General features: G+C 42.0%; 1 protein-coding gene across 7 annotated transcripts in view; it reads right to left on the bottom strand.

Moving 5' to 3' along the window:
- Positions 1 to 327: 327 nt before the first annotated feature.
- STX8 (syntaxin 8) overlaps positions 328 to 26,449 on the bottom strand; it is a 172,761-nt gene continuing 146,639 nt past the window's right edge. For 2 of the 7 annotated variants that reach the window (XR_006275504.1, XM_038371860.2), the window contains one exon: positions 328 to 1,411. Coding sequence is in view for 4 of the 7 variants with exons in the window: in XM_038371860.2 (XP_038227788.1) it covers positions 1,344 to 1,411 (68 nt within the window). In the remaining 3 variants the exon portion in view is untranslated. Of the gene's footprint in view, positions 1,412 to 15,703; positions 15,872 to 16,796; positions 16,940 to 19,267; positions 19,300 to 26,449 lie in introns of those variants that run through there. The other 5 variants (XR_005288849.2, XR_006275503.1, XM_043496329.1 and 2 more) reach the window with 5 other exon arrangements.

The following is a 26,449-nucleotide window of genomic DNA, read 5'->3' as shown; positions in this document are numbered from 1 at the left end:
AGTGCTCTACACACTAGGTTTGCACTGCTGCTACCCACTGCACTGGTTTGGGAGAGGTAGGGCTTTGATTGCTAGTGCCAAGAATTAAATGCATATTTACAACTCCACATATTCCATTTTTAAGGATTAAGACATGTGAGCACCAGCTTGGGGCTGAAAAAAAAACATTAAAAAGTACAAAAGAGACATTTCAAATGAAACTGGAAGTCTCTGGAATCAGTTTCTTTCTCTCCTCAATATCAATTTCTAGGAAACAAACAAAAGACCTTTAAAATATTAAGACATTATTGGAAATAATAAAAAAACATGCCAATAAAAAGCAGCATGTAAATGGATCAGCTTTTATTCAGTGTTATTATTGCTCTATCAGTTCTGACAATTAAGTTGGCACATAACAAAATAATGATTTTTGGGACAGCAATGAGCATTAAATACTTTTTTCATTTTTTTTAATACTCATAATATTTTCCTTTGCAGTTTTAACAGTTATGAAAAATTATAAAAGAAAGCTGTGCAGATCTCTGGTCTTAAGACTAGTCTATTCTTTGTATCAGGACTTCTGCAGTTAATTGGGGTAAACTTACCCTGGAGTACAGTTAGCAGAAAGACACTTTTCCCCCTTAGGAGCAAACGTTGGGCAGTTGGGCTTTCCAATGTTCTACCCAGTTGTGTTAAATGTTGGAAAGACCCACTGCTGTTTGCATTTCTCTCTGTGCGGAACACCATCAGTAATTCTCTCACAACAGCCAAAGATTGTCTCATACTTACTCATGTTTGTAAGGTACATCTGAGTCCCTATATTCCGTTCTACCCTCACCAGGCTTTTCATTCTCGAGCTGTGCCTGCTCTCTGACCCTCCAACTTCATTGAATTTTAGTATAAATCAGTTCCTTATAACACTCACTTCTTTATAAGATGCAAAATCTTGGTTCCAAAGATCATCATTTAGCAAGAGAGGGGGAAGTCCACACATATACCACACAAGCTACGTAGGAGCAGTATACAGTATATTAAACCCTCAGGATGACTGATCTCTCAACAAAAGGGGCAAATTGCTTGCTTAGAATCAGTTGCACTGAAGGGTAAATCACTTAAAAGATGCAGCTATTCCAGTTGTGTCCCTCTGAAGTACAAAACCAAGGAAGGGAGAGAGTCCTTTTGAAGTTCAAATGCTCCAAATTAGCCACAGCCCTTTGGCTGTACATTGCACCAGAAATGTTGTCATTCTAATACTGCGTTTACTTAAGTCACAAAACGTGTTTGCAATGGAGTTGTTTGCATCCTCCGAAGTTGGCCAGCTCTGCTGCTGCTAAGTAGCATCTCTGGTGGTCCCCACATTTGTGTTAGTGTGTTGGCCAGACGGCAACCACAGCTATCGCAATCAGCAACAACACAATCACCACCAACATTCCTGAAACAGACAAAGCAAAATTAAGTTACCGTCTTCGTCTTAGCTGAAGGATTTTTTTCTAAAAAGGAAACTTACTTTTTGAGTCCCCTTACATCACGCTAAACACTAACGTAGGGTAGAAACTCGGCTACCCAAAGTTTTCAATTCTAACTAAAACCAGATCCTTACATGTTAATATATGTATAGAAATCGGACTACAAAAATCATTTATGAAAGGGTAGTTTGCTTAAAGCTATCAGGACTGACACTGTATATTTGGTCTCTGGTTCTGTCTTCCCAAGAATAATTCAACTATTCTACAGGTGAATGATCAAAAAAGTCACCACACAACTTCAGCCCCTGTCCTGAAGAGACCTGTACACCAGGTTATCACGACACCCTCCATGCAGTCCCATTAAGTTAGTTAAAAACATGCAGGATTGGTGAAGTTTAGTAGAATTTACGGAATCAAACTAGTTCTCTCTCTCTCTCTCTCTAAGACAGGTGAGTGCTAAAATTTCATAGGAAGATTGCTGCCAGGACGTAAATAGTTTTACTACTACAAGGCAGTTATTTGCAAAGCAAAAAACCACAACAAACCTGTGCAAAACAAATCTGACTTAGGAAAATGAATGGCGATGAACATTTAAAAAAAAATTTGAGAGAGCAAACCTGCTGTGTGCAATATGCTGTACGTTATTGGGTTTACAAAATGTTATGACAATTTACTAGCTCAGGTGCAAAACTCACTCTTAGCAGGAGGAGAGGGACAAAACTATTCACATATTAAAAAGAAAAAGATTGCTCTAGGAAAATGACAGACTAGAATTTTGCAAGCCCTCTGCATTTGAGTCTCACTAAGCTCTCTCTCATTCACAATACAGACTGACTGAAAGCCGGAGATAAAAGGACAGTAGTTTTCCCAGACCATGTTTTGTGATATCTTGCTAGATGAAGCTAACTCTGCTGCAGTACTCTCTAACCTCCAAAACATAAGGGAGATAACCTGCCCCTCTTAACTGTAATACAAGTTTTACATCTTGCAAATGGAGTGCATCATTGCAAGTTTTGGTAATAAACCCTTCTCTTTCCTAAACAATGACAAGTCCCCTAGCATTAGAACACCTGGCAAAACCTCCTGGATAGCTTCACAATGTCCTATGCATTTCACTCAACAGAACACCACACACCGGCTTCCCCTCAGATTAAACCATCTTTGAATTATTAAACAGACTTTTTTTTTTTTAAAACATCCGCATTAAAGTATCCCCTTTAGAGTTGGGCGAACCATTTTAGGGCTCAAAGAGTGGAAAAAATGTCCCTTCCATTTGGTCTGCTAACAGATGACTATTACTCAACCACTTACAATATTTACAAGTCCAGCTCATAGCAATTAAAAAGGATGTATTAAAATAAACTTATTTTTCCAAAGTGGAAAGGATATTAGACATGGCTCTTCATAAATAGTGTTATGTTTTCTGTGCAGAAACAGCTTCTATGCCAGTGGGCCATATTTTTTTCCAGTGAAATGTGGTTGCCACCAATTTCATTTTTTATCTGAATTTAGAACTAGTACCACTTGCCTAGTCTGACCTGGTCAATATCTCATAGCATTAGACATGGATTTGGCTCTTCCTAATAAAGTTGTTTGTTAAATTAACACACCATAGAAGCCAATATTAGCATGCTTCCCCAGTGATAAACAAGTCAACTATTGTAGAGAGTCAAACATGTTTAATTTGGCCTAATACTTGTTCTTGGCAATCAGCTCTTATTCTAATTGGGAAACTCTTGGAATAATCATAAATCTCAGGGTAGATAACACATTCTTTAAAGAGCTGTTGGTGCTGCATAGAAAACCATTCTGAGCGAGAATTTCAAAGGAGTCTATGGGTGTTAGGCCCCAAAACACCCACTGATGTTCAAAGGGGGCTTAAACCTAACTTCCTTAAGCACTTCTCCTCATCGTGTTCATTTACACAGCAACCAGTGACCATGTGATGGAGCATTGCCATTTCACAGGGGAATAGGCCACAGGGCCAGAGGAGTTTTAGTTAACGATCCTGTTACCATACACACACCCTTGGTACCGACTACCACGGAGGAGAAAAATGAAAGCAAGCAATCCGTACAGAGTAACTTGCACACAACTCTTCCCAACAATTTCTACACGGCGTCTGCTAATTTTTAAGTGGAATTGTTCCATGAAATTTACTGGCCATTCCCCATCCCTCCCCAAATGACCTGTGATAAGAACTGACAGCACCGTTGTCATATACAGCATGGTGAGACAAAAATAGCTGAAATGCCAGCAGAGTACTCAGGCGACACGTGACTCTACCTCTTCTGTATATGACATGTAAGCCCTCCCAACTCTCCTAACACTAGCCAACACTAGCATTTGGAGGAAGAGCAGCTGTCAAGAGCTAAACCCAGGCAACACTATGGAGAAGCCAGTAGGAAGAAAGAAGTGATTCACAGATCCTCCCTCCCTGATCAAGAGCATCTGCCTTCAAACTATAAGCTGATCCACAGCGTTGGGGTCCTCTGGGTCTTCTCAATGCTATTGGATACTCCAAAGATCCAGGATGGCAAACTGCAACACTGCCCCAGCCACCTGGCTCCCCATTGCCCTGGTGGACTATCCATTTGTGACCTTCAGCCTTGATTATTGCAACTCACATCAAATACTGGAGCCACATGCCCCGAAAAAAGCTCCAGCAGCACAAAACATTCCAGCCTGTCAATTTAACTGCACAATTTAACTGTCCCTGATATATCACCCTGGTGCTCTGTCCTATGCACGGCTGCCCATTTAATAGAGAACCTTGCTATAGTCAAAGCCCTCCCACAGCGTTAGCTCTAACTACCTAAGAGATCAGCTCTCCCTCCATAACCATCATCTCCCATGACAGCAGTGCATCACTGAAGCCATGAGCCTGTCAACAAACCAAGTCTCATAAGGGCAGGAGACAGACATAAGCGGGAGCTGGACTTAATCTATGGAATTCATCTCTGGAAGGGTGAAGAGAGCAGCCCTGGGACTCACTATGTATAGAACTAAACATAAAACTCTTCTCTTCTACTTGTCTTTCCCTCAGTAACTCCCCCCCCCGACAAACACCTCTCCCCCCCAACAATACAGGGGTGATTCTCAGCTAACATTCATCAAGCTGAGTCCACTGGAGCTATGCAGACTTGTACCAGGTGAGACTCTGGCCTGTAATCAGGGAACTTGCTTCCCAAGAAGGAAGAGAAAGATTGATGTTTGTTATTTGCGATTCTGGAGAGGCACTGAGGACTTGTCTACACTGTGCATTAGTCCGCACTACAGGAGTGTAAAATCTAGTGTGCACTAGGGTGTCATGCACTAACTGTACCCTGCTGGCACACATTCCAAGTTCCCTAGTGCATGTTAATGTAGATATTCCAGTGATGGATGCTAAACATGAGCACAGATATAGGTTAGAGAGAGATATTTGTTTTTCCTCTGTTAAAGAAGAAAGAATGGTGCATTTAACCAAACCAATTAACCTGGAAACTTGTACTTTGACCATTAACTTTCAAAAACATCAGATGAAATTTAGAATATGATACATTTTAACCATGTTTGAACTCAGTCTCAATTTTTAAAATGTACTGTACATTTTGGGGCGTTTCTCTCTGACAGCATGGTTAGGAGTGAACGATGCTGCTGGAATTGGGAGAAATAAAGCTTGTGATTATAGTGACACACTTTGCCTGTCCAATATGTTTTTGCGCTGTCGGAAAAAGTTTTAGAGGATCAAAATCCTCAGTGCAGTTTTGATGTAACTGAATTCAGAGATTTTAGCGATTAAGAGACAATAAGAGACAACTGAGATTGGTTTCTTGCAAAATACTCTACAGGTATTAGTAATGATACAAACTAAAATTAATTGGGCATAACTATCCTGTGATAACTCCCAAGTAAATGTGTTTAATCAACAGAATTATTATATAGCAGGATTTCAGGAAAGCCGAGGGTTAATCAAAATGTTGCTAACATGCAATAGGAGCATGACCAGGAGATTTAAAACAAAGTGAAATACAATAGCAGCAGCAGCACAGCATGGTGAAAAATAAAAAAAAACAACTAAGCTTTGCTCCTTGAAGGAAACTGGTATACATAAAGTTAGGGGTTTTGTTTGGAAACACTAAAGTAAGCAGCAGATGACCATGTGCATCATCAACAAATACTTTTAAGCCTATATGGAGTAGACGATTACAAAGATATGGATTTATAAAGTTGTTTTGTGCCCATTAAATTGCAAAATGTGTGACATGCTTTCATAAATAATCTCATTGACAGGATTTGACAGTAATTACGCACTCTAGATTCTCTGGCTTTTCTTGCTTCAGTACTGTGAAGTGTAAACATCCCATCACTAAGGAACATGTCAAAGAAAGTTCACACGGAACAAACTCAGTGATGAGGTAAGCAGGACTTACAGAGAATGGAAGAAACAACAGATGCATGTGTGACTAGTATGAGAAATGCTGATGCAGACCTTCGTTTAACAAGCTTACAAAGAGGAGAAGGTGAGAAATGCAAGTTATAATCTGCATATAATCAATGGAACAAACATGAACCACTGGACAATGGCCAGCTCTTTTGTAGTTCCTTAGTCTGATGAATTTAGAATATGGATGCTGCTGAAGGTTAGCCAATCCTGGGGATGTAGGGAATCCAGAATGCTCTCTTTCAACATGGCCTCTGTCTAAATCTCGCATCCATTAGCAAGGGGAAATGCTACACTACAAGGCTAAGCTTTTGAACCTCCACCAAAACAGGAGCTCCAGTTGTATTTTGGACAGCACACAAACTGGATCCACCAGGATGCTCACCCATCCAAGAGGGGCAAGGATGAATTGAATACTACATGTGCTGAATATCAGGGGAGCTAGCGGGTTCACAGATACGAACAGACCATAACCTGTGGGCTGTGAGCTGATAACTCTATGCTAGTATGCCAGGCACAGCTACAGAAAACACCAGTCTGTCCTTCTTTCACTAGTGACCGAACCATGGGGTCCTTCTCCCCACCCTTTACTATTCCACCTAGGGAGTGAAGATCCTCTTCACCCTTGGGAAACATACCCACTTCCCGCACACAACCCCAGAGCAGGTGAAGGTTCACTCAGGGACCCCTCACTTCCCAGCCTCCAGGTGAGGGGAGTGCATCATCCTGGCAACGGCACCCCGGCTCCTGGGAGAGCAGATTGCGGAGCAGGAGTTAAAACTAATGACAAGTTGGGAGACCTCTCTGCACAGCAGCCTCTCTTTTTATGAGGCAGCCTCGTGCCTCATGGAAGCCCTTCATCTGGAGTGCACTGCACCCTGGGGGGGCATCTCAGAAACAGAGTTTGAGACAGTGGCAGCAGTAGTGTTTCGGTCCCACTACAGAAGGTCAGGGGAAGAACAAGCATAGCTTGCTGCCACCTTGTAGAGACAGGGAAAGCCCCATGAAGACTAAAGTTCTTTCTGTGGTAGGAGAGGCAAGAAGGAGGGCAGTTATGTCACTATCCTGCCTTCCTCCCCTCCCCCCAAAAAGACTTCTGCAGGGAGCACTTGAGTCAGTTGGGAGATGCTATGAAGATAGTAAATAAGTGAGGGTTTGGGAAACTAGAGGCAACTGTGATTCATTCTGGTATGGTTTATGATTAGGATAATCTTGCCCTGATACACTGTCTTTGACCTAACATATTTAGAGAGATATAGAACTAATACATAGGAATCACTTCATCCACCACTGAAATGCAGCCACTTCTGGGATGAAACTAGGCAGCTGTTTAACAGCACACACGCAAGCACCACAAAAAACATCTGCAAGGAGGCTAATATCTGTTCCATCTGAAATTGTAGGAGGAATTTCAAGAAGGCACGAGATGGGATTTAGCAGGACATTTTAACATGCTACTTGTACGTACAGCTGATTGAATTTAAATTTTTGATAATTGTTTCAATAATGGGTGTATAAAAATTTCAAAATATTTTTAAAAACTGAAAGAAGCCATGTTAAATTGGGTCCTTTTTGAACCCATTAATATGGAAACAAATTTCAATGTGTTTTTGTGAAAATAGTTTTTTGGACCAGCTCTACCCCGCTGATGACTATGATCAGATATCAACAAGCAGCAGTCAAGGCTGTCCATCTTTTTCAGAGGAGCAAACCCTTAGCAGTACAGAGCCGCCTGCTGATCCAGCACCAATGACAAAGGGTGAAAGACACTGAGTGAAACCTCAACACCTCCTCTAAAGAGTCCCATTCTAGGACACACTTTGGTTAGCTTGTGAGAGCTCATGTCCTGAGCTGAAGAGTGGACCGGCTGCACGGCCTGTTTGTACATGTAACTTTACAACATCCACGCAAGAGTTTCAAGTATGCTGGAAAGATGGGTAAAGAAATACCGGCTAGAGAGCAGAATGAGACCATATAATTATTTTCCCCATTTATAACCTAATCAGGATTTAGCGCTACCCTCCCCCTACAGAGCAGTTTGTCTTATTCAGTAAATGACATTGTAATCGGTCTTAAAAATGATAATGAACCACATTAGTTTCACCTGCAAATGCCTACTGCCAGCCAAAGCCAAGAATCACTTGTCAAGACTCTCCGTTACTCCTGCTGCCTTTTGGAATGGAAGCTATGGGAGCACCTGAGGCCAAATGTTCACCATTTCTTTAGAGTACTTCTAATTCTTAATGGTAATGATGGTCTGAACTTAGTAGAAGTTTCTGCACAAGAGCACAACTTGATGAAGAGACAGCTCTTCACATCGGCCATATAAAACGCACTCAATCGTTGCTTGTCAAGTCAATGTTTAATGCCCATTTTCTGGCATGCCAATATTTACTGTGAAATATCCACTTATTGTGCTGAATATAGCTCCTGGGAAGTTGAGCGTGTTTAGAGTCTGGCAGCAATTCAAGAGCCTTTGAAAAGGCATTCAGGAACTCTGTCATAAATGTCTTGTTTTGACAACTCCCTCTTGAATAAGTGTCAAAAATTTTCTGGTCTGCTTCTATTAGACTATTGATTTACCATTAAAAGTCACTCCATACCTGCTGTATACTGACTACTTACATTTAACATGGTACCAATTAGAACATACAGTAATAAGCTTCTAAAAGGGGACATATAAAACATTACTGGCTACATGCAAAAGTTTCAACAATCTGAGGAATATGCTGGACAGACAGTGTGGAAAACTTAACATTACATTAAGGATATTTCTCTTCAGTGTATCATTTGCAAGCAAGAAGCAATTAATTTCATTTCTATAATAAAAAGGCATTTGCTTTGTAGCTGAAAAGCTTTTCTTGTTCACCCTGCATGCAAGCCCCACAACTTACTCCGAGTCTAGATCCAGAGGAGGGATGTCTTTGGGACCCCGACTACAATATAGGCAAAAGCAATGGAAGCTTCCCCACAACCACACCATCAATCTGCCTCAGCTAAATGAGAGTGAATATTGGTATAAAGAACTGCAAGACCCCCAGTTCATTTCACATAGCTACCTTATGGCAGTGGGATAAGTCACTACCAAGCTGCTTCAGATACAAACAAGTGACGCTAATCAGAATGCCTTGGCATATCTGACCCAGTCTCCGAGCCACCTACTCCCTTATCAGTTTGACATTCTTGAAGTTAGGAGCTGACACATCTGCAGACACTAGAAGGGGTGGATAAGTTACTCTTGAATGGCTCTGCTCCTGGCTTTCTTAGATGTCCCAGGGCATAGTGTTGGATAACTGTCCTCCAGCCTGGGCAGCTCTCATGCATTTTCAGTGCACGGTTCCATTCTGTCACCATTCTTGCTCAACACATCCATGGGGCTGTCAGGAGAGCTAATGAGGGAACAGGTTTTATAGTGTCTACAGTACAAAGATGATGCCCAGCTCCACCTCTCCATCTCACCCCATCCATTGTGTGCAGCTGAGAGAATTACCCACTGCCAAACAGAGAATGGGGTTTAGCTGGCTGAGTCACAGCACAGGTAAGAATGCCATAAGGTTCACAGGTGAGCAGAAACAAGACGACATGAAAGAAGAATATAGTGAGGGCAGAACGTTTGCTGCTTGTTTCCCAAGCTTGCAACTTGAGGATCATCTTAGATCACAGCTGATTCTGTACCTCCAGGTAGAAGGACCTCCCAAGAACAACTTTTCCCATGGGAGCTCAGCACAAAGGTTGCACCCTCCCTTTTAGGATGGAGGCTTCCCAAGGCCTTTACCACTTGAGGCTGGATTGTTGTAATGTGCTTTAAATGGGGCTGCACCTTCAGGCTGGCTAGAAACTGTAGCTAGCGCAGATTGCAGCTATTGGAGTATTAAAGCATTTCACTCAAGAGAACACACTACACTTGTGCTCTGTGCAACTGATTTCCGGTGAAATTTAAAGGAATAGTTTTGACCTATGCAAACCAAAAGGGCTTGGGCCCTAAAAGGTCTGAAACCTCTTCTCCAGCCCCCAAGGTGATACCATGGCCCCTGCAAATATCGGACACTCTTGATCTCACCATGCCTGATTTTCAACCATGGAATTTGCCACTCCCCCTTGCTTTGGCAAATCCAGGTTTGGTGCTGAGAGGCTTATCTGTTTTATTAGGAGAAAGATGGTGAGAGAGGGACCAGGGGGCACTGGATGCAGCTGAGAGGGGAGAAGGGAGGGAGAGTGAGAACTCTACTGTGAAAGTCCTTTTATGGTCATTTTAACCTGCTGAGTTCTGAGTATATTCATAACCCGTGTTCTGCACACAGAGCACTGGTGGCACCTTTAGAATCATGGAGAAATAAATAAAAGCATATGGCAAGGATAGGCTCTCCCCCTCTTACTGATGGCTCATGTCCACCATTTTGCATTTGAATTCATAGTCTGGGGATACTAAAGAATCATACCGCTGCTGTGACCAGGAATGCTTTTTTCTTCTTCTCCACACCACAGCAGCTGTGGGAAACATCTCTTCTGGATGTGAACTTGACTAAGCAATCCATGCCTTTGTCACTTGGAGTAGTGTGATGAATTCTGCAAGGGTTAGACCTTAAAGCCAGCTGGAAACTGAATTTGGTGCCAAATTGGACCACCCATTTTGTAAGCTGTGTGGGTTTTGGTTTGATTTTTTTGTACATCAAGAACACAGGAAACTAGGGTTCAGTGCTGTGTGCTAGTTGCCTGCTGGTTTTCTGGATGGAATTTCAGGTGCTTAGTTCAACCTAAAAAGCCCTAGATGGTTTAGGACCTGCCTACATAAGAGGTAATTCTCCACCGGTTCCACAGTTGTGGTTAACGTGGGTACTCATGGAGGGGACTCCAGCTCAACAGAGTATTCCCCATGAGAAGCCCTCAGCTGTGGAACTATCTTATGCCCTTGACTCAAAGTAGCCCAGGTGTGCAGACCTTTTGGGGATCTCTGCAAGGCTTTTTTTTTTTTTTGCTTTTGTGGTAATCATTTATGGGGGAGGTGGTTTGGTGGAGAGAACCTTGCCATTCCGAGTGGAGCCTTGTTGGAGGTTTTCTGATGTCTTGCTGCTGGTTTAGGTGTATTGTTATTCTCAATGACATCAAAAGTACCTAGAAGAGTAGATTGGTGCCTCTCTTGTGTCATTATGCAGTGAAGTAAAAACAATAAAAATATCACATAATAACTTTAAACAGCCCGGTGTAGCATTACATTATCGGGATATAATGCTAGCCATGCCAAGAAAATTATACCTCTGCAGAACTGTGTACCCAGAGTTTAGGAACAAGTCCTCAGTTCTATCACAAATGACATGGAGTGTTAACTTATAAACACAGTATTTGCTTTACAGAGGGGAAAGCAGGGAAGAGGAATTTTCAAGGAGAGACTTTAGTGTTACTGCTGCCTTCTTTGTGAACTTCTTTTTAATGTCCCAGTTTAACGAAAAATACCTTACCTGCTTTTTAATTAAGTTAATTTTTCAGTGTTGCTAGGTATATGGCAAACAAATCTGTTAAAAACCCTTTATCTTCAAGACATTAAAGAACCAACTTGGAAGGCTATGAATTCAATTTATACACCAAAGTCACTAGTTTTATATGGCAAACAACCTAACAAATCCATCTTTCCTTCATATTCCCTAAATAAATCACAACCCCACACTCCCCCCATCCCAAAAGCCATAAAACCTTTCAGTCTATATTTTTCTGTTTTAACATGAGACAGGGTATTCAATTTGTATTGCATTAAGAACCACTTTAGTATAAATCCCACACTATTAAGCTGGCTTGTATGTAAATACACTCCCTGATTGCTACACCTGCATCATTTGAAACACATCCTCTAGAGGCCTGCTCTTTATTAATTTTGTGACAGCCAAACTCCCCCCCCCCCCCCGTGTGATATGTCTGTGTAAAAGTCTGCAATTTCACATTATCCTACACCCCCACCCACCCAAAGAAACCTAGACACTTTATTGCTTTTGACCTTCTTTTTAACAGGTATGACTTGAGAAATTTAATGTTACAAGTGTACTTCTCAACTCTGACACCAAAATCATTGGCAATCCTCCAACAAATCAAGCACAGACTTTGGGAACAGCTAATAAAGACTCAGAGCCATATGTTTCATCGGGTCTAAAGAAAAATGAATATGTCTGAAAGAAGCTGAGCGCCCTGAGAACATTTGCATTTGGAGGAAAGCAAAAGCTAGGTCACTCTGTGATATGAAAATATTACAAGTTATCAAATTTGGAGTTGCACATAAAGCTCCATATTAACTGACAATCTGATCAAAAGCTTTAATGATCCGAATGAAAACATGAGAGGTTGTATGTTTCTTTGTAACAATCCCTCAATCCATCTTGTTAAATGTATGACTGAAATAGTGCCCCTGCTCTTCCTTTTTGCCACGTAGCATTGGAAGTCAGCTGTAGTACCATAGTGGATGCTTGGTCGCAATAAAGTCTTATAATTACCATTAATACCATCATTTGCCATCAGAGCCTGAACATGTGTTAGTATTTACTACCAAGTGCTGACTGCTGGCAAAGGAAATAAAGTGAGGGATGAATCAAAAGCAAAAGAAAGAATGAGATGGGAATTCATATATGTCAGAGTCAGAAGACGTGTGCAGTGAGTTTAAATCCAAAATGTTTAGCATCTCCACAATCAAATAATCTCCAGAGTTTATGGTCCCAAACCACATGCACACCCCAACGGAATGAAAGGAAATGAGATAAGTGTTCCCCCTAAGCTATCATTGTTCTATTTCAATTCATTTCTGGAGCTATTTTTTAAATCTGTTGCTACTTTTCTAAAAACAAAATCAATGCCAGAGGATGTACTCAACTATTTCCAAGTGGAATTTCAAAGACTTTCCAAGTTCTTTCAGGAAAATTTGATTTTTAATATCCAACTTCAAATTAACTGTGATAGAAGATTACTTCACTGAGCATAGTTATAGCATTCTAAATACCAGAAGCTTTTCTCTTTATAGTTTCCAAATACCGCTTTTGTCCTTACAAAACACTCTGGTTTATCTTTTCTAAGGTACATACTTTTCTAAGGTATGTTGGCAATGACTAGAGTGGTTGAGGTCTATTGCTTTAAAACAATATGTAAGCATGACTTAACCGACTACTGTACATCTATGTAGACACCAAGTCAGCAACCAGTTACATGAGAAGGCAGGTATTTGAGAGAGTAAAGAATGAACGGAAGGTTCTCCAAATGTTTTAAAGAAGGATGGGTGCATCTTATCTCCATTATACAGATAGGGCAACTGGAGCACAGACACACTAAGTGATTTGTCTAAGGCTATGGCTACCCTACGAAGCTTTTAGCGACACAGCTGGGCCGCTACAGCTGTGCTGCTAAAAGGCGCACAGTGTAGCTGCTGTTTGTCAGCAGGTGAGAGCTCTCCAGCCAACAAAAAAAAGTCCACCCCCCACAAGCAGCAGTTTTGGAAGTTTTGGAACAGCCTTCCAAGGGAAACAATGGGGGCTTCAAGATTAAACTCGGTAAGTTTATGAAAGAGATGGTATGATGGGATAACATGATTTTGGCCATTAATTGATCTTTAAATATTCATGGTAAATAGGTCCAATGGCCTGTGATGAGATGTTAGATGGGGTGGGATCTGAGTTACTACAGAGAATTCTTTCCTGGGTATCTGCCTGGTGAATCTTGCCCCCATGCTCAGGGTTCAGCTGATGGCCATATTTGGGGTCAGGAAGGAATTTTCCTCCAGGGCAGATTGGAAGAGGCCCTGGAGGTTTTTTGGCTTCCTCTGTAGCATGGGGCGCAGGTCACTTGCTAGAGGATTCTCTGCTCCTTAAAGTCTTTAAACCACGATTTGAGGACTTCAATAGCTCAGACATAGGTGAGAGGTTTATCGCAGGAGTGGGTGGGTGAGATTCTGTGGCCTGCATTGTGCAGGAGGTCAGAGTAGATGATCATAATGGTCCCTTCTGACCTTAATATCTATGAATCTTTGTCGGAAGGAGAGCGCTTGTTCCACCGATAAAGTGCTGTTCATGCCGGCACTTTTTGTCGGTAAAACTTTTGTCATTCGGGGAATGTGTTTTTTTTTTTTTTTTTAACACCCCTGAATGACAAAAGTTGCGCAGACAAAGTGTCAGTGTAGACAAAGCCTAAGAAACACAGTAAAGACGGAGAGAGAACTGGGAATAGAATCTATTAGTCCTGATTTCCAGGCAAATCTGCTGTATAGGGAACATGGAGCCAGATCTGGTTAACCTGAACTATTATCCACTTTTTATAAACAATACAAATTAGTTCATAGTACGATCATAGAAGCAGCATTTCCACTTACGTTTTTTCAAACAAACTTTACTGGATTACTGCAGCTTCAGTGAAGCACATTAAAACAATTGATATCGAGGCAATTAGCTATCTGAATTACCCCTACCTCCATATCAGTGCATAACAAATGCAACTTAAAACATTTTTAGACAATTCATCACTGCCCAAAGACATACTGGATGTAGACTTACTAGTATAAATGGTATAAGCTTTTTCTAGCCATTCAAAGACATAAACATCACTTATAAACACTTTTGATATTCCCACCTAATATTGCGCTCACATTTCAGTGGAGAGCTCTGACAGGTGATAACCACTATACAATTGTGTGTTTAATTTTCTATACTTTTATTGAGATGCCGGCTGATTACAGTATACAAGAAAGCTACTTTGGGGGAAGGAGCCATCCTTTTATTGGGTCTCCCCAGCACAGTGGGGTCCAGGTCTGTGACTGGAGCTCCAAGGTAGTTCCACCATACAAATAATAATAATAAAAACTAACAATGTAAACACACAGGTTTCCCCTAAGAGTCAGTCTGGGTGTTTTTCACACATCACCTGTTTTCTGGGTGGAGTTGGCAACATCCTCTCACCTCTGTCTGATGCCTTTTATTGGTGTCTGTTCTACAGGAAGCATCAGATAGGAGATGTTTGTATATAAAGTCACCAAGATCTCATCAAGCGAGAAGCTGGAAACACTCAAATGCTTTTTCCTTTTGTTCTCAGTAGAGTGACTTCATAGGCTTTCCTTGTCCATCCCCACATTGTTATTATCAACCTATTTCCAACCCCAAAGGTCATCAGCTGACACAGTTACTGGATTTTCAGATGTGGCTTTTTTTTTTTTTTTTTTTTTTTTTTTTTTAAACACACACATTTTCCAATTTTCCCCCTCGCAGCTGCCTTTCCTTTACATGAGCGAGACCTGGATGTAAGACGGGTCAAGTGAAGTGCTGCATTTCTGAATAATTGCGTTATACTTTGGAATGGGACTCATAAAGGTTTGAGAAACTCACAATCCTGCACTAAGTTTTACCAGAAAGAAAAAACCCAACCCAAACTAAACCAGCCACGCTGGATAACAAGGGAAGAAAATCTCTGTATCTGCGACACTGAAGGTGAAATTTGCCCCCTGCACAAGGAGCTAGCACAGGGCCTGGACACCACTTACATCCCTCTTAATCCCTCAAAACAGTGCCTAAATGGTACACAGGCCTCCCCTGCTCAGGGGTATTTTACCCCCTTCAGAAAATAAAAGCTGATTATAGAGCTAACAAGGAGAGATTCTCTATGAAGTCTACACTTTGGGCCAAACTGAGCGGCAGATCTAAGGGAGTCTGAACTGGTTTACGCTTTCTTCCAGACTCCTCACAGCTTAAGATACAGTAATATAGACTCAGTCAGACTTGCACCTCACAAGGTGCCCGAAGACGGGGTGGGTCAGGGAAAAAACAAAACAGGGGAGTGGGGTTAAGAAAGAGTGAGCTTTACTGTGACTTGCCGCTTTTCATGCGCTCTGGTAGTCAACCTCCCTGTTACTATTGTGCTCTCACGGTTGCCAATAGAGGAAACATTTGTCAGGGATAATTAGTTTAGTCGGCTGGGGCATGGGGGCTGAGAGGCTCCCAAGCGCTGAAGGGTCATGTGGACGATCTGGTGAATTTTAGGCCATTTTCTTAGGAGGGAAAGAGAAAGGAAAAAAAGCAGAAATAATCCTAAAGTTCAGCACAACACAGTGCTCCAGCTGCTAACTTGCAAAACTCTCTCATGAAAATGTTACTGCTCTTCATTCTGCTCCTCACACTAAAGGGACTTTTCTCCCTGCACTGGCATGACCACAGGCCTCCCACCAGGTCCTCACGGCTGGGTCCCACTCATCCTTATACGGGGAGGGGGGACCTTCCCGCAAGGGGAGGCAGCCAGCAGGGGGCACTGAGGAGCGGAGAGAGGTAAACACAGCAGCACTCCAGCAATTTGCCTACCTGCCGCCCCAGGGCAGCACACCCTCTCTGGCGCACCCTTCCTTGCTTGCACACATCCACGCACCCTCTCAAGCTCAGACCCTGCCACCCACACAGACAGTTTCCTCACTCTGCTGCCCTGTTCCCTCCAGCACAGTAACTACAGCTTAGGCCAGCAAGTGATTTTCCTGGAGGCAAGAGGGCAACGAGTGGAGCACCACTGAGATGCTAGTTCTTTTCCTGGAGTGTGGAGCAGGCAGCTGTGGAGGACCTAGGCCAGGGAACTGCTGGCACTCCACTCCTCCCTCTAGTATGAAAAAACCAGTGATTACCTTCCTTGCTAGGCTAGAGCTGCCTGGAGCAGACGGGGCAGCCAAGTGGGGAGCATACCTGCCAATGACCCTAGAGTGCTGGCTGGGACACCAAGAGCCTGGGATGGGTGTTCAATCCCAGCTAAACCAGGTCTGTTGGCAGATGTGTCTCCAGGCCCCTCAGCATGCGAGTTACCTCAGCAGGGCTTCCCTTCCTTACAGTCCATCTCAGAGAGCCAAAAAACAGCAAAGGCATGAGACACATCAGTAAGCAGATGAGCACTGGAGCCTAAGGGATCCTTACAGGGCCTAAATTGGGGTCACTTACCCAATGAGGACTCTTGAAGGGTAGAGGTATGTTACACCGGCTTAGACACCAGCCCCAAATTTGATATTTCATTGTAAGAGCCATGAGAAAAGATGCACGTCTTCCTGTGTGTGTCACACTGTGCTGAGCATGCCAGTCAAGCTCTTAGTAACAGAGAAAAACAGGGAAAGCAAACAAAGGTGGGGAAATGGCGTCAGTCAATGTACCTCACAAGGCTTCCACTGCTACATTTCACAAGCTAATGCAGTGGCAACGCAGGGCATGCTGCTATTGCCAATTTATGCAACAGCATTCAGGGTACTTACGGGTGTGGGTGAAGGGGGACAATTACACAAGCTTGGGCTGCCATGCCTGCTGCATGTGATAGCAGTTACAAGCACTTCTAGGCTTTTTAAAACATGTCTGAACATCTGAATGGAGACAAACTGATTGAAAAATATGGTTTTAACCACCTCAATTGCATGGAATAAAGCAGCAGGGCGCTGGCTAACATGCCCATGTCATTACACATGGCATGTGTGGAAGGGAAGAAAGCAGAAGTAAATATGGACAATGATAGAGTTGGCCAGAAGTGACAATTCTGTTTCGTGGCAACTTTCAAGGTTTCCAAATCTGTTTTTGTTCTGCACTGGAACAACTCAAAACCTTCCCAACATTTCCATGAAAACAAAACTGGCTAATATATCTGGTTTTGGATGCGAGCATGTGCTCTCTCTCTCCTGGTGGTTAGGGCACTAGCCAAGGGTGTGGGAAACAGGTTCAAGTCTCTTCTCAGACTTATTCTAGCGATATAGGATGCAAAACTGCTCTGCATGTAGCACAGACCTGGGTTCAGGCTTTTAAGTGCCTCACTCACTTTTGAAACTGGGACTTAGGTTCTCAAAATCACTTAGGGCCAGATTAAATACCTTTAAAAACCTGACTCTTAGGTACTTTTCAAAATGGTATCCCTAGCCAATGTGACTTAAGTCACGGGGGAATAGGAGCTTTTGAAAATGGGACAGGCTTTGAAGGCACTTCATTTCTTTTTTAAACTCATAATGGCTGAGTTTTACATACAGACAACAAAACTTCCAGTGTCTCCATCAGAGGAGGATGGGGAGTGGAAAAGGAGGAGAGAATATTTAATGATTAGTTCCTTATGGTTCTTACATTCTTGAAGCATATTTCTTGCACTCCCTGGAACACTTGTGCATTCTTGATTGCAAGATGGCAATAAGCGATTTCCTTTAAAAGCATAGTCTTTTATTGGAATACTAAAAATACCGAGAGCCAAGCTTTGCTTAGCTCTCACTCTTTCTTGGAGACGCACCATCATCCCAATGTGTTACATTTCAAAGACAGCAATAAACATTTCAGCATGGTCTGTTCAATTCACTTCATAATATTGTGCATTTCTATTATAGCCCCACTAGCACCATAAATCACCTGTGCACAGATTAAGCATGAGAAATTCAAGCTCAAGAGGAGTGTGGATTTTTCTTTTAAAAAAAATTAGAAATGGGTGAAAAATACAGTAAAAAATTAAATGACTCTGGCAACCTCAAATATGGAGCTACTAGCAGCACCCATAAAATGGCAAATGCACAAGTACGCAGCACTGCTCCAGAATATCTGTGTGAGGTAAACCTACCAGAAAGGAAAATCCTCTTTGAGATACTGTATGGAGAAAGATTCATACGTTTATAATGTCTAAACAAACATCACAGAAGCGGATTAATTACATACAGCAGATCTAAACTGGTTACATACGTCCACTTCTGCATAACTCTTTCTTTTTTTTTTTCTTTCTTTACTCAAGGCCTGCATTGCTGTTGGATTGTTACACCCTTCAGTTGCCTCCATTTGCAATTTCCCAGGGTCTGAAGCAGAAACGTACATTTTCTGGTGCACTGAATATAAAGCTAGAGTAGCTGAAACATCACCCGTGTTATTATGTCAGCTCTGGGAGAAGGAATTTTTCCTTTAGAAGTGGTTGTGTGGCTATGGTTGAGATCTTGATGGTGGAGTGGAGACAGGGTGACCAGATGTTCTGATTTTATAGTGACAGTCCCGGTATTTGGAGCTTTTCTTATATAGGCACCAATTACAACCCCACCCTGTCCCGATTTTTCACACTTGCTATCTGGACACCCTAAGTGGAGATGTGTTCTGGCTTCCACCTCTGACTTCAAGATGTAGTGCAGATGGGACAAATTATTTTTTTCCCCTCCCTCAGGGATTTCAAAAGTTTATGGTAAACTAAATTGTGTTAGTAATTGCGCTTAGTTCTGCTCATGTTTATAGCTAGACATGCCCACGCTCTCACTTCTTTTTGTCTGCCTACTGCTGTCACATGCAGTAAGATTTCTGCAGAGAGCTAGTTCTGTGGGGCGCGTGATGCACTTGACATTAGCTCTGTTTACCACCAACCCCTTTCTCTCTCCTTGATGAACTCATAGGAAAACACACATACTTGCTAGAACTCTTACCGCTTTGTTGGGTCTCTCATGCAGCAGAGAACCTGCATAAAGAACCAATGGTTATTTTCTGGTAGCTCTGTCTACCAAAGTTTATTTTATAAAATGAGGTATCAACAAAATATACGATGTGGAAGAGTCTGGTACACAAATAGCAGGATGCTGTGGCCTAATGGAGGAAGGGCTCCTTTGGAGCTGGGGACTGCAAGATGCATCCTAACCTGGGTCACAATATTCACATTCAGGCTCAGCACAAGTGTTAATTGACTTCAGTGAGACTACACCTGTGCTTAAAGTAACACGCATGTGTAAGTACCTTCCTGAACTGGGGCCTTAAAAGGAGGAAAAATAGTTTTCTGGATAAGGCACTGGACTGGGCACTTATTCTTGGATCAATATCTGGTTCTGCCCCAGACTCTGGTGGAGATTTGGGACAAGTCATTCAATCTCTCTGGCCTCAGTTTCTCCATGTGTAGAATAGAGATAATAGCACCTTAGCTCACAAGAAGGTTAAGGGGATAAATTCACAAGTGACTAACAGACACTCAGATGCCACAGTGATGGGAGCCATTTACGTATCCTCTAGCGGGCCCACACAACAGCCAGCTGGCCTAGTGGTCAGGCAATGGCACTACAGTTCTCTATCTGCTTGTTCTGGCGGGGGCCCTGCCAGGGCATACACAGCAAGCCTCAGTCCCTCTTGCATCCCCCTTCTTCTCCCCTTTGGGTTCTGTCATGATGCGGAGAAAGTAGGAGGGGGAGCAGACCCTCCCACTCCACTGGCTCCTGACTCAGGGCCTAAAGAGGTGTTGCAGTGTGCAGACCACTCACCGCTCCACCCGAGTTACACTCCCCTGGGACACTTCCTACCAGGCTGTGGCACCTCTATTTGGAGCATAGTCACATTCCTAGTAGAATCAGCTTAGCCTGCCAGGGGGGCAACGATCCATTCTTCGGGGTCTCTTGTGGGTTTCCAACTGAAAACAGGGGATACCGGTCACTGCTTCCGGTGTGGCCTTACCCATGTTGTAGTCACTCTTCCAACAGCTCCAGGATCAGCCTCACTTTCTGGTGCAGCCTGTAACTCCATTGCCCCTACCTGTGCCCTTTTAAACTGTTCCTCCACATGGAGCATGCCCTGTAGTTCCTGAGAGGCAGGGCCTCCCTAGCCCAGTACTGCCCCATGCCTTGCTCTAGTTTATTGTGGGGCCTGTGAACCCCATCACAGGACGAAATATCCTATGGAAGCAAAGATAACCATTTACCTTATCTAATGACAGGTTTCAGAGTAGCAGCCGTGTTAGTCTGTATTCGCAAAAAGAAAAGGAGTACTTGTGGCACCTTAGAGACTAACAAATTTATTAGAGCATAAGCTTTTGTGAGCTACAGCTCACTTCATCGGATGCATCCGATGAAGTGAGCTGTAGCTCACGAAAGCTTATGCTCTAATAAATTTGTTAGTCTCTAAGGTGCCACAAGTACTCCTTTTCTATTTACCTTATCGTAAGAGATACTGTGTCACGTTTCCCTCTTCCTATTATATGATCTCACGGACAGAAGGATGATAAACACAAAGCTTTCCAGGTCTATCGCTCCAGGCATTTACTCCTGGCTGAAGCACTTCCTGCTCTGCACAGCTCTGTAGGGTAAGAATCCTCATCGACTTACTGAATCTGTTCGTGCTAGTAGTACTATGCCCAGTAGTTAGCAATTACAGTATCAGGCCTCAGTCCTACTGAGACGTACGCAAGTAAGTCAATTTACTCACGTAAGCACTCCCATGCACCTTGTGTTTAAGTGTGTGCAGCCTCAAACTCTTAGTTTGTGCTCCTGGAGGTAGTGCCAAACACACGGAAGTCTTTGCATTCTAGTTTTTATAAGGGTGATGTCTCATCCAATACTAGTACATGGCCTATGGGTTAGGAGGCCTAGTGTATCCTCTATTACTCTCTGCCAAGTGTTCACTCCCAGTCCAATAAGACTTGAACAGACGAGTAGTGTGATTTTTTATTTTTTTTCCTCTAGTATCCAAACTGATGAATTTCAGACACCATTCCCTCACTTTTCATTTCAGCAAGGCTAAAAGAAATGAACTGATCATGCCAACTCGGCTCCGGCAGCTGTTGAACTGAATGTAGCAAAGCCTACACCTTATCTTTATTAACTTTCAATTGTGTTAGGCTTTGTATTTTTAAATCAAATGCCACACTTTTCATAGTGAGGAAAATCTGAGGGTCCGCCTCCCCACGGACAACAGAGTTCCTTTTGTACTTTACACGGACAGCTTCATTTTCATTCAGTAAAAACTACTATGCCTTAATTTCTACAGTTTCTAGTAATTTCACTAAATACAGTGAGGAGACATGCATGTTGCATGTAAGCCTAATAGCACAGCACACCTTCCTTAAGAAAAATTTTCTATAAACTATACATCAAGATCAATTCGTTCATAAGCTGTTGTAAGGCAAGTAAATGTTATTTTAAGTGCTTAACAGTTACAAGTCTACTTGTGCAGTACTTTATATTCCGATTTCATAACTGATACAAGGTGTTCTGAGAGGGGAAAGTTTGATTTTTTTAATAATACTTTAAAAAAAATCAAAACCTGTTCTAACCATCTGCTGCAGTACAGTCAAGGAGCACCTGCATAAAGTTTTTCTAGACAATGCTACAGTGTTCCTAGGTTTCATGCCTTAAGCATTTAGTAGTTTTAGATGAAATTTTATGAGCATTGAGTAAAACAGAAACATGCACAATCCTTCCAATGCATGCTCAATCTCACACAGGCATGGAGCTACTGGGATGATGTTTTTCTCAACTCTTTTAGGAAGACTTAAACAGTAGATGGACCTGGATAAGGTTAACACTCAAGTGGAGAAATATTTATCATCTCACAAATATGATGGTGGAAACAATTGCAACACATCTTTCACCATGGTCCTCAGAAATTTAAGTACAATTAACTCACTGCTAACAAACCTCAAAATATGTTATATACTAAATTGGGTAAGTAAAAGGTTTACTCCTAACTTTAGCTGAAACATATCTTTAGTACCTGTACATTTGATGATATATAAATATGGCACTTTTATTGAGAAAAATGTTTTAATTAATAATTCAAACAGGAACAATATTCTTAGAAACATGATCACCCTTTGACAATCCAAACCAACCAGAGCATCTAAATACTGCAGAAAACAGCAATTAAATATTTTTTATTAATGCCACTTACAGCTGTTAATAAGAAACGACCCTTCTAAAAGTGCCAATGGAAACAACAGACCGGGTAAGACATAAGATATTTCAGAAATAGCCTCCAGCCAACAAACACAGAATTGTGATGAGCAATAACGTTCAAATTGCACAATCACTTTTTAAAAAGTCCAAGGGTAACTAAGTCTGAAGAATAGAAGGCTGATAAAATACTACAGTTCAGTAGCAATTTAAAAACCCTTGTTCATGTAGACCAAGCAGGGAACTCGGTCCTTCCTGAATTCCTGAAGTAATCTAACTGTTAACAGAAGTTTCTTCTAAAAATAAAAAAAAATAAAAAAAATTGCATTTGTCAGAGCCCACACACACACACACACACACCCACACACACACACACACACACACACACACTCTGATCTTTGATTCCTAAATACTAGTGCACAACACATAATTATTTTGGTTTTGGAAGACCGCTTTGTCTCCTATGTTGGGGTGGCTAATTTTTTTAAGGCCCTGTCTTGAATGGTGCCAAAACTTTAAAATTTATGCAAGTACATTACAAGAGGTTCACTCTCATTTTGCAAAAATGAAGTACAAAAAAAGACAGAAAATTCTCACATTATTTCATCTCAATACTTTCCTAAACTTTGCTAAGTTTATAGAACTCTAGTTCTCTGCCTTTGCCATCACATATGACAACGATAAGCTGCCACAGCAGCTGCAAAATAAATGCCTTTAAAGGAAATAAAGAAATAATTGCGTTAAGAACAAAGAGCAGGGAAAAAAAAAAAGCTGACTGGGTGACATGAGTAATGCAGGGCTGAACTGGATGTCCCCCTGGGACTAAATGTGGGATTTGTTACAGATTAATACAGGGTAACCCCTCTATACTCACTAACCACTTGAGACTTTTGTTCCTAACAGAGAAGGGTAGTAAAAACAGAAGGGGAATTGGGAGAACCCGCATATGGAAATAAGGTTTGAAAACATGTCCTCATATATACTGTACCGTGTTCTCATGCCCTGAAACGTGTCCACCTTTTTGAACTCTTTGTAGTGTTACTCTTTAGATAGTGCCAGAGTTAGGTATGGAGGTTCACAAAAAAGAAGTCTGTATAGTGAATGCACCCGCTGTAAGACAAAAATTGATCCGTACAGAATATTTTGATGTGAAATTAAATTGCTTATCTTACTATACTGAGGTTTCCCTTGAATCTAGTGCTGTAGTAATGTTTTCATAGTTTATTCCCCTTGTACCTCTAGGAAGAAAAATAGTAAAGAGGCATATAAATCGTTGTGGCTCATTTGTCTGAATTTTACCACTTCCCCTGAATTTAGGACATTCCACATGCTTTTCCAGGATCACTGTTTTGATAGTATTACCAGGAGTGTCCCTTATTAATCACCTTGCCACTAAAGAGTCTCTCTGGAGCATTTGCTTATTATAGACTTTTTCAATCTGTTTCAGTTTACTCTTAATTCGTTAAAAGCTCACCAAAGACGAATATATTCAAAACTAACTTCTGCCATTGCAGAACTCAAAGAGAGAGAGGAGGTTTTTCCTATTACCTATGTTTATTTAGACAATCCCACCCAGTTTTTCTCCACTCCCCAAATATCAGAGAATCGCTGGGTTATGCCTTGTCTTGGTCTAGAAATAGGTCTACACATTTAAGGATTTGTAGCTAGGAATGTTTCCTTTTAAGGCGACATTAAAATTAATGAAATACCTTCCTGGATATTACTATTTGAGTAAGGATGTTTGGAAGAAATTCTTTATTGGCTCGATCCTGCAAGGTATAGAGATCTATGGGACCGTTCACATACTTAAACATGTGCTTAAATTCTTTGCTGGATCAAGGATAAAGCATCACAACCTGGCAGAACAGAGTCTTTATGGGGTACAAAGAAAAGGAGTACTTGTGGCACCTTAGAGACTAACAAATTTATTAGAGCATAAGCTTTCGTGAGCTACAGCTCACTTCATCGGATGCATTTGGTGGAAAATACAGAGGAGAGATTTCCACCAAATGCATCCGATGAAGTGAGCTGTAGCTCATGAAAGCTTATGCTCTAATAAATTTGTTAATCTCTAAGGTGCCACAAGTACTCCTTTTCTTTTTGCGAATACAGACTAACACGGCTGCTACTCTGAAACCTGTCTTTATGGGGTACAATGCATCTCCAAATGTTATGGAACTGCAGCTTGTGGGTTCTTCTGGTTCATTATAACTAGAACATTTGAGACCAACTGGTTAATAACTACAGTGACAAAGCACTGCAAAGCAAGATTTTCCCACTAAACGAAAATTCGATGTTGTACATACTATTCACTCATTGGTCTTCCTTTCATCCATCAGTGGCTGATGTTACAAACTGAATACCTCAGCAGGTAGGGAGAGATGAAGAAGAGATAAAAACATCTAGGTTGTTAAGCTTATGATTGAGCAGCAGTGAGTGGAGCATAGATCTATGCATGTCCTGTGTTTGATGATCACCTGGTTTTCACTTGGTGGGCCAGCAACGATTAGAAGTGCTATGTAGACAGTATATTAAGGAAAGGTCTATACTTAGAATCATAGAACCACAGGGTTAGAAGGGACCACAAGGGTCATCTAGTCTAACCCCCTGCAAAGATGCAGAATTTGTTGTGCCTAAACTATCCAAGACAGATGACTATCCAGCCTCCTTTTGAAAACCTCCGTGATAAGCTTCCACAACCTCCCTAGGCAGTCTGATCCATTGTCCTACTGTTCTTACAGTTAGGAAGCTTTTCCTGAAATGTAATCTAAATCGGCTATGCTGTCGATTGAACCCACTGCCTCTTGTCCTACCCTCTGTGACAAAAGAGAACAACTTTTCTCCATCTTTTTTATGGATCCTTTCCAGTTTCTCTACATCCTTTCTGTACATTGGTGACCAAAATTAGACACTACTCCAGCTGAGGCCTAACCAGCATCAAGTAGAGTGGTACTATCACCTCCCCTGACTGGCATGCTATGCCTCTGAGAATGCAACCTAAAATTGCATTTGCTTTTTTTTTGCAACAACATTGCATTGCTGACTCATGTTGAGGTTGTGATCCTTCACAACTCCTAGATCCTTCACAGCAGTGCTGCTGCCAAGCCAATTATCCCACATTCTGTATTTGTGCATTTGGTTTTTCTTCCTTAAGTGTAGCACCTCACATTTGTCTTTGTTGAATTTCATTTTGTTGTCTATAAGCCAGTTCTCCAATTTATCAAGATCCCTCTGAATTTTAGCTCTGTCATCCAAAGTGTTTGCAATCCCCCAGCTTTGTCATCTGCAAACTTGATCAGTGTGCTCTCTATGCCTACATCCAGGTCATTAATAAAGATGTTAAACAACTCCAGACCCAGAACAGATCCATGTTGAACCCCACTTGATACCTCCCTCCAATCTGACATCATTCCATTAATAGTTACTTCTTTGTTTGTGGTGGTTTAACCAATTATGGATCCACTTAATGGTAGTTCTGTCAAGCCCTCATTTCTCCAGCTTACTTATCAGAATGCCATGTGGGACTGCGTACAGACACTGCACACCCAGCTAGCATAAATAGCAGTGTAGTCGGTGAGGCACTGCTTAGGTATGTACCCTACACGACTCTCTACACACCCAAACAGTACCTCCCACATCTATACTGCTCTTTTTAGCAGTGTAGTGTCCCACTGCCTCCCCCCGACAGAGCCTTTCTCCAATACAGTGACAGACACTGGTAGTGGGGTAGAGGTTCCAGCAGCTCCCCTTACCAAAGTTCTTCCCGGCTGCAGAGAAAGGCTTTGGCAGTGGGGAAAGGCTCTGGCATCCCCACTGCCTCACCCTGCCAGATCTTTTCGCTGCTGCATACAGCTACACACTGCAGTGAATCCAGACACAGCCTGCCTTTCGCTGGAGCATGTAGCTATATGGCCCCTACACACTGTTGCAATTGTACACAAGGGCTTAAGACTAATCATG

This window comes from Dermochelys coriacea, chromosome 14, assembly GCF_009764565.3.
Source record: "Dermochelys coriacea isolate rDerCor1 chromosome 14, rDerCor1.pri.v4, whole genome shotgun sequence".
Classification (NCBI taxonomy): Eukaryota; Metazoa; Chordata; order Testudines; family Dermochelyidae; genus Dermochelys; species Dermochelys coriacea.
Note: the sequence above shows the minus strand (reverse complement) of the source record. Positions and strands in the feature narration are given on the sequence as shown.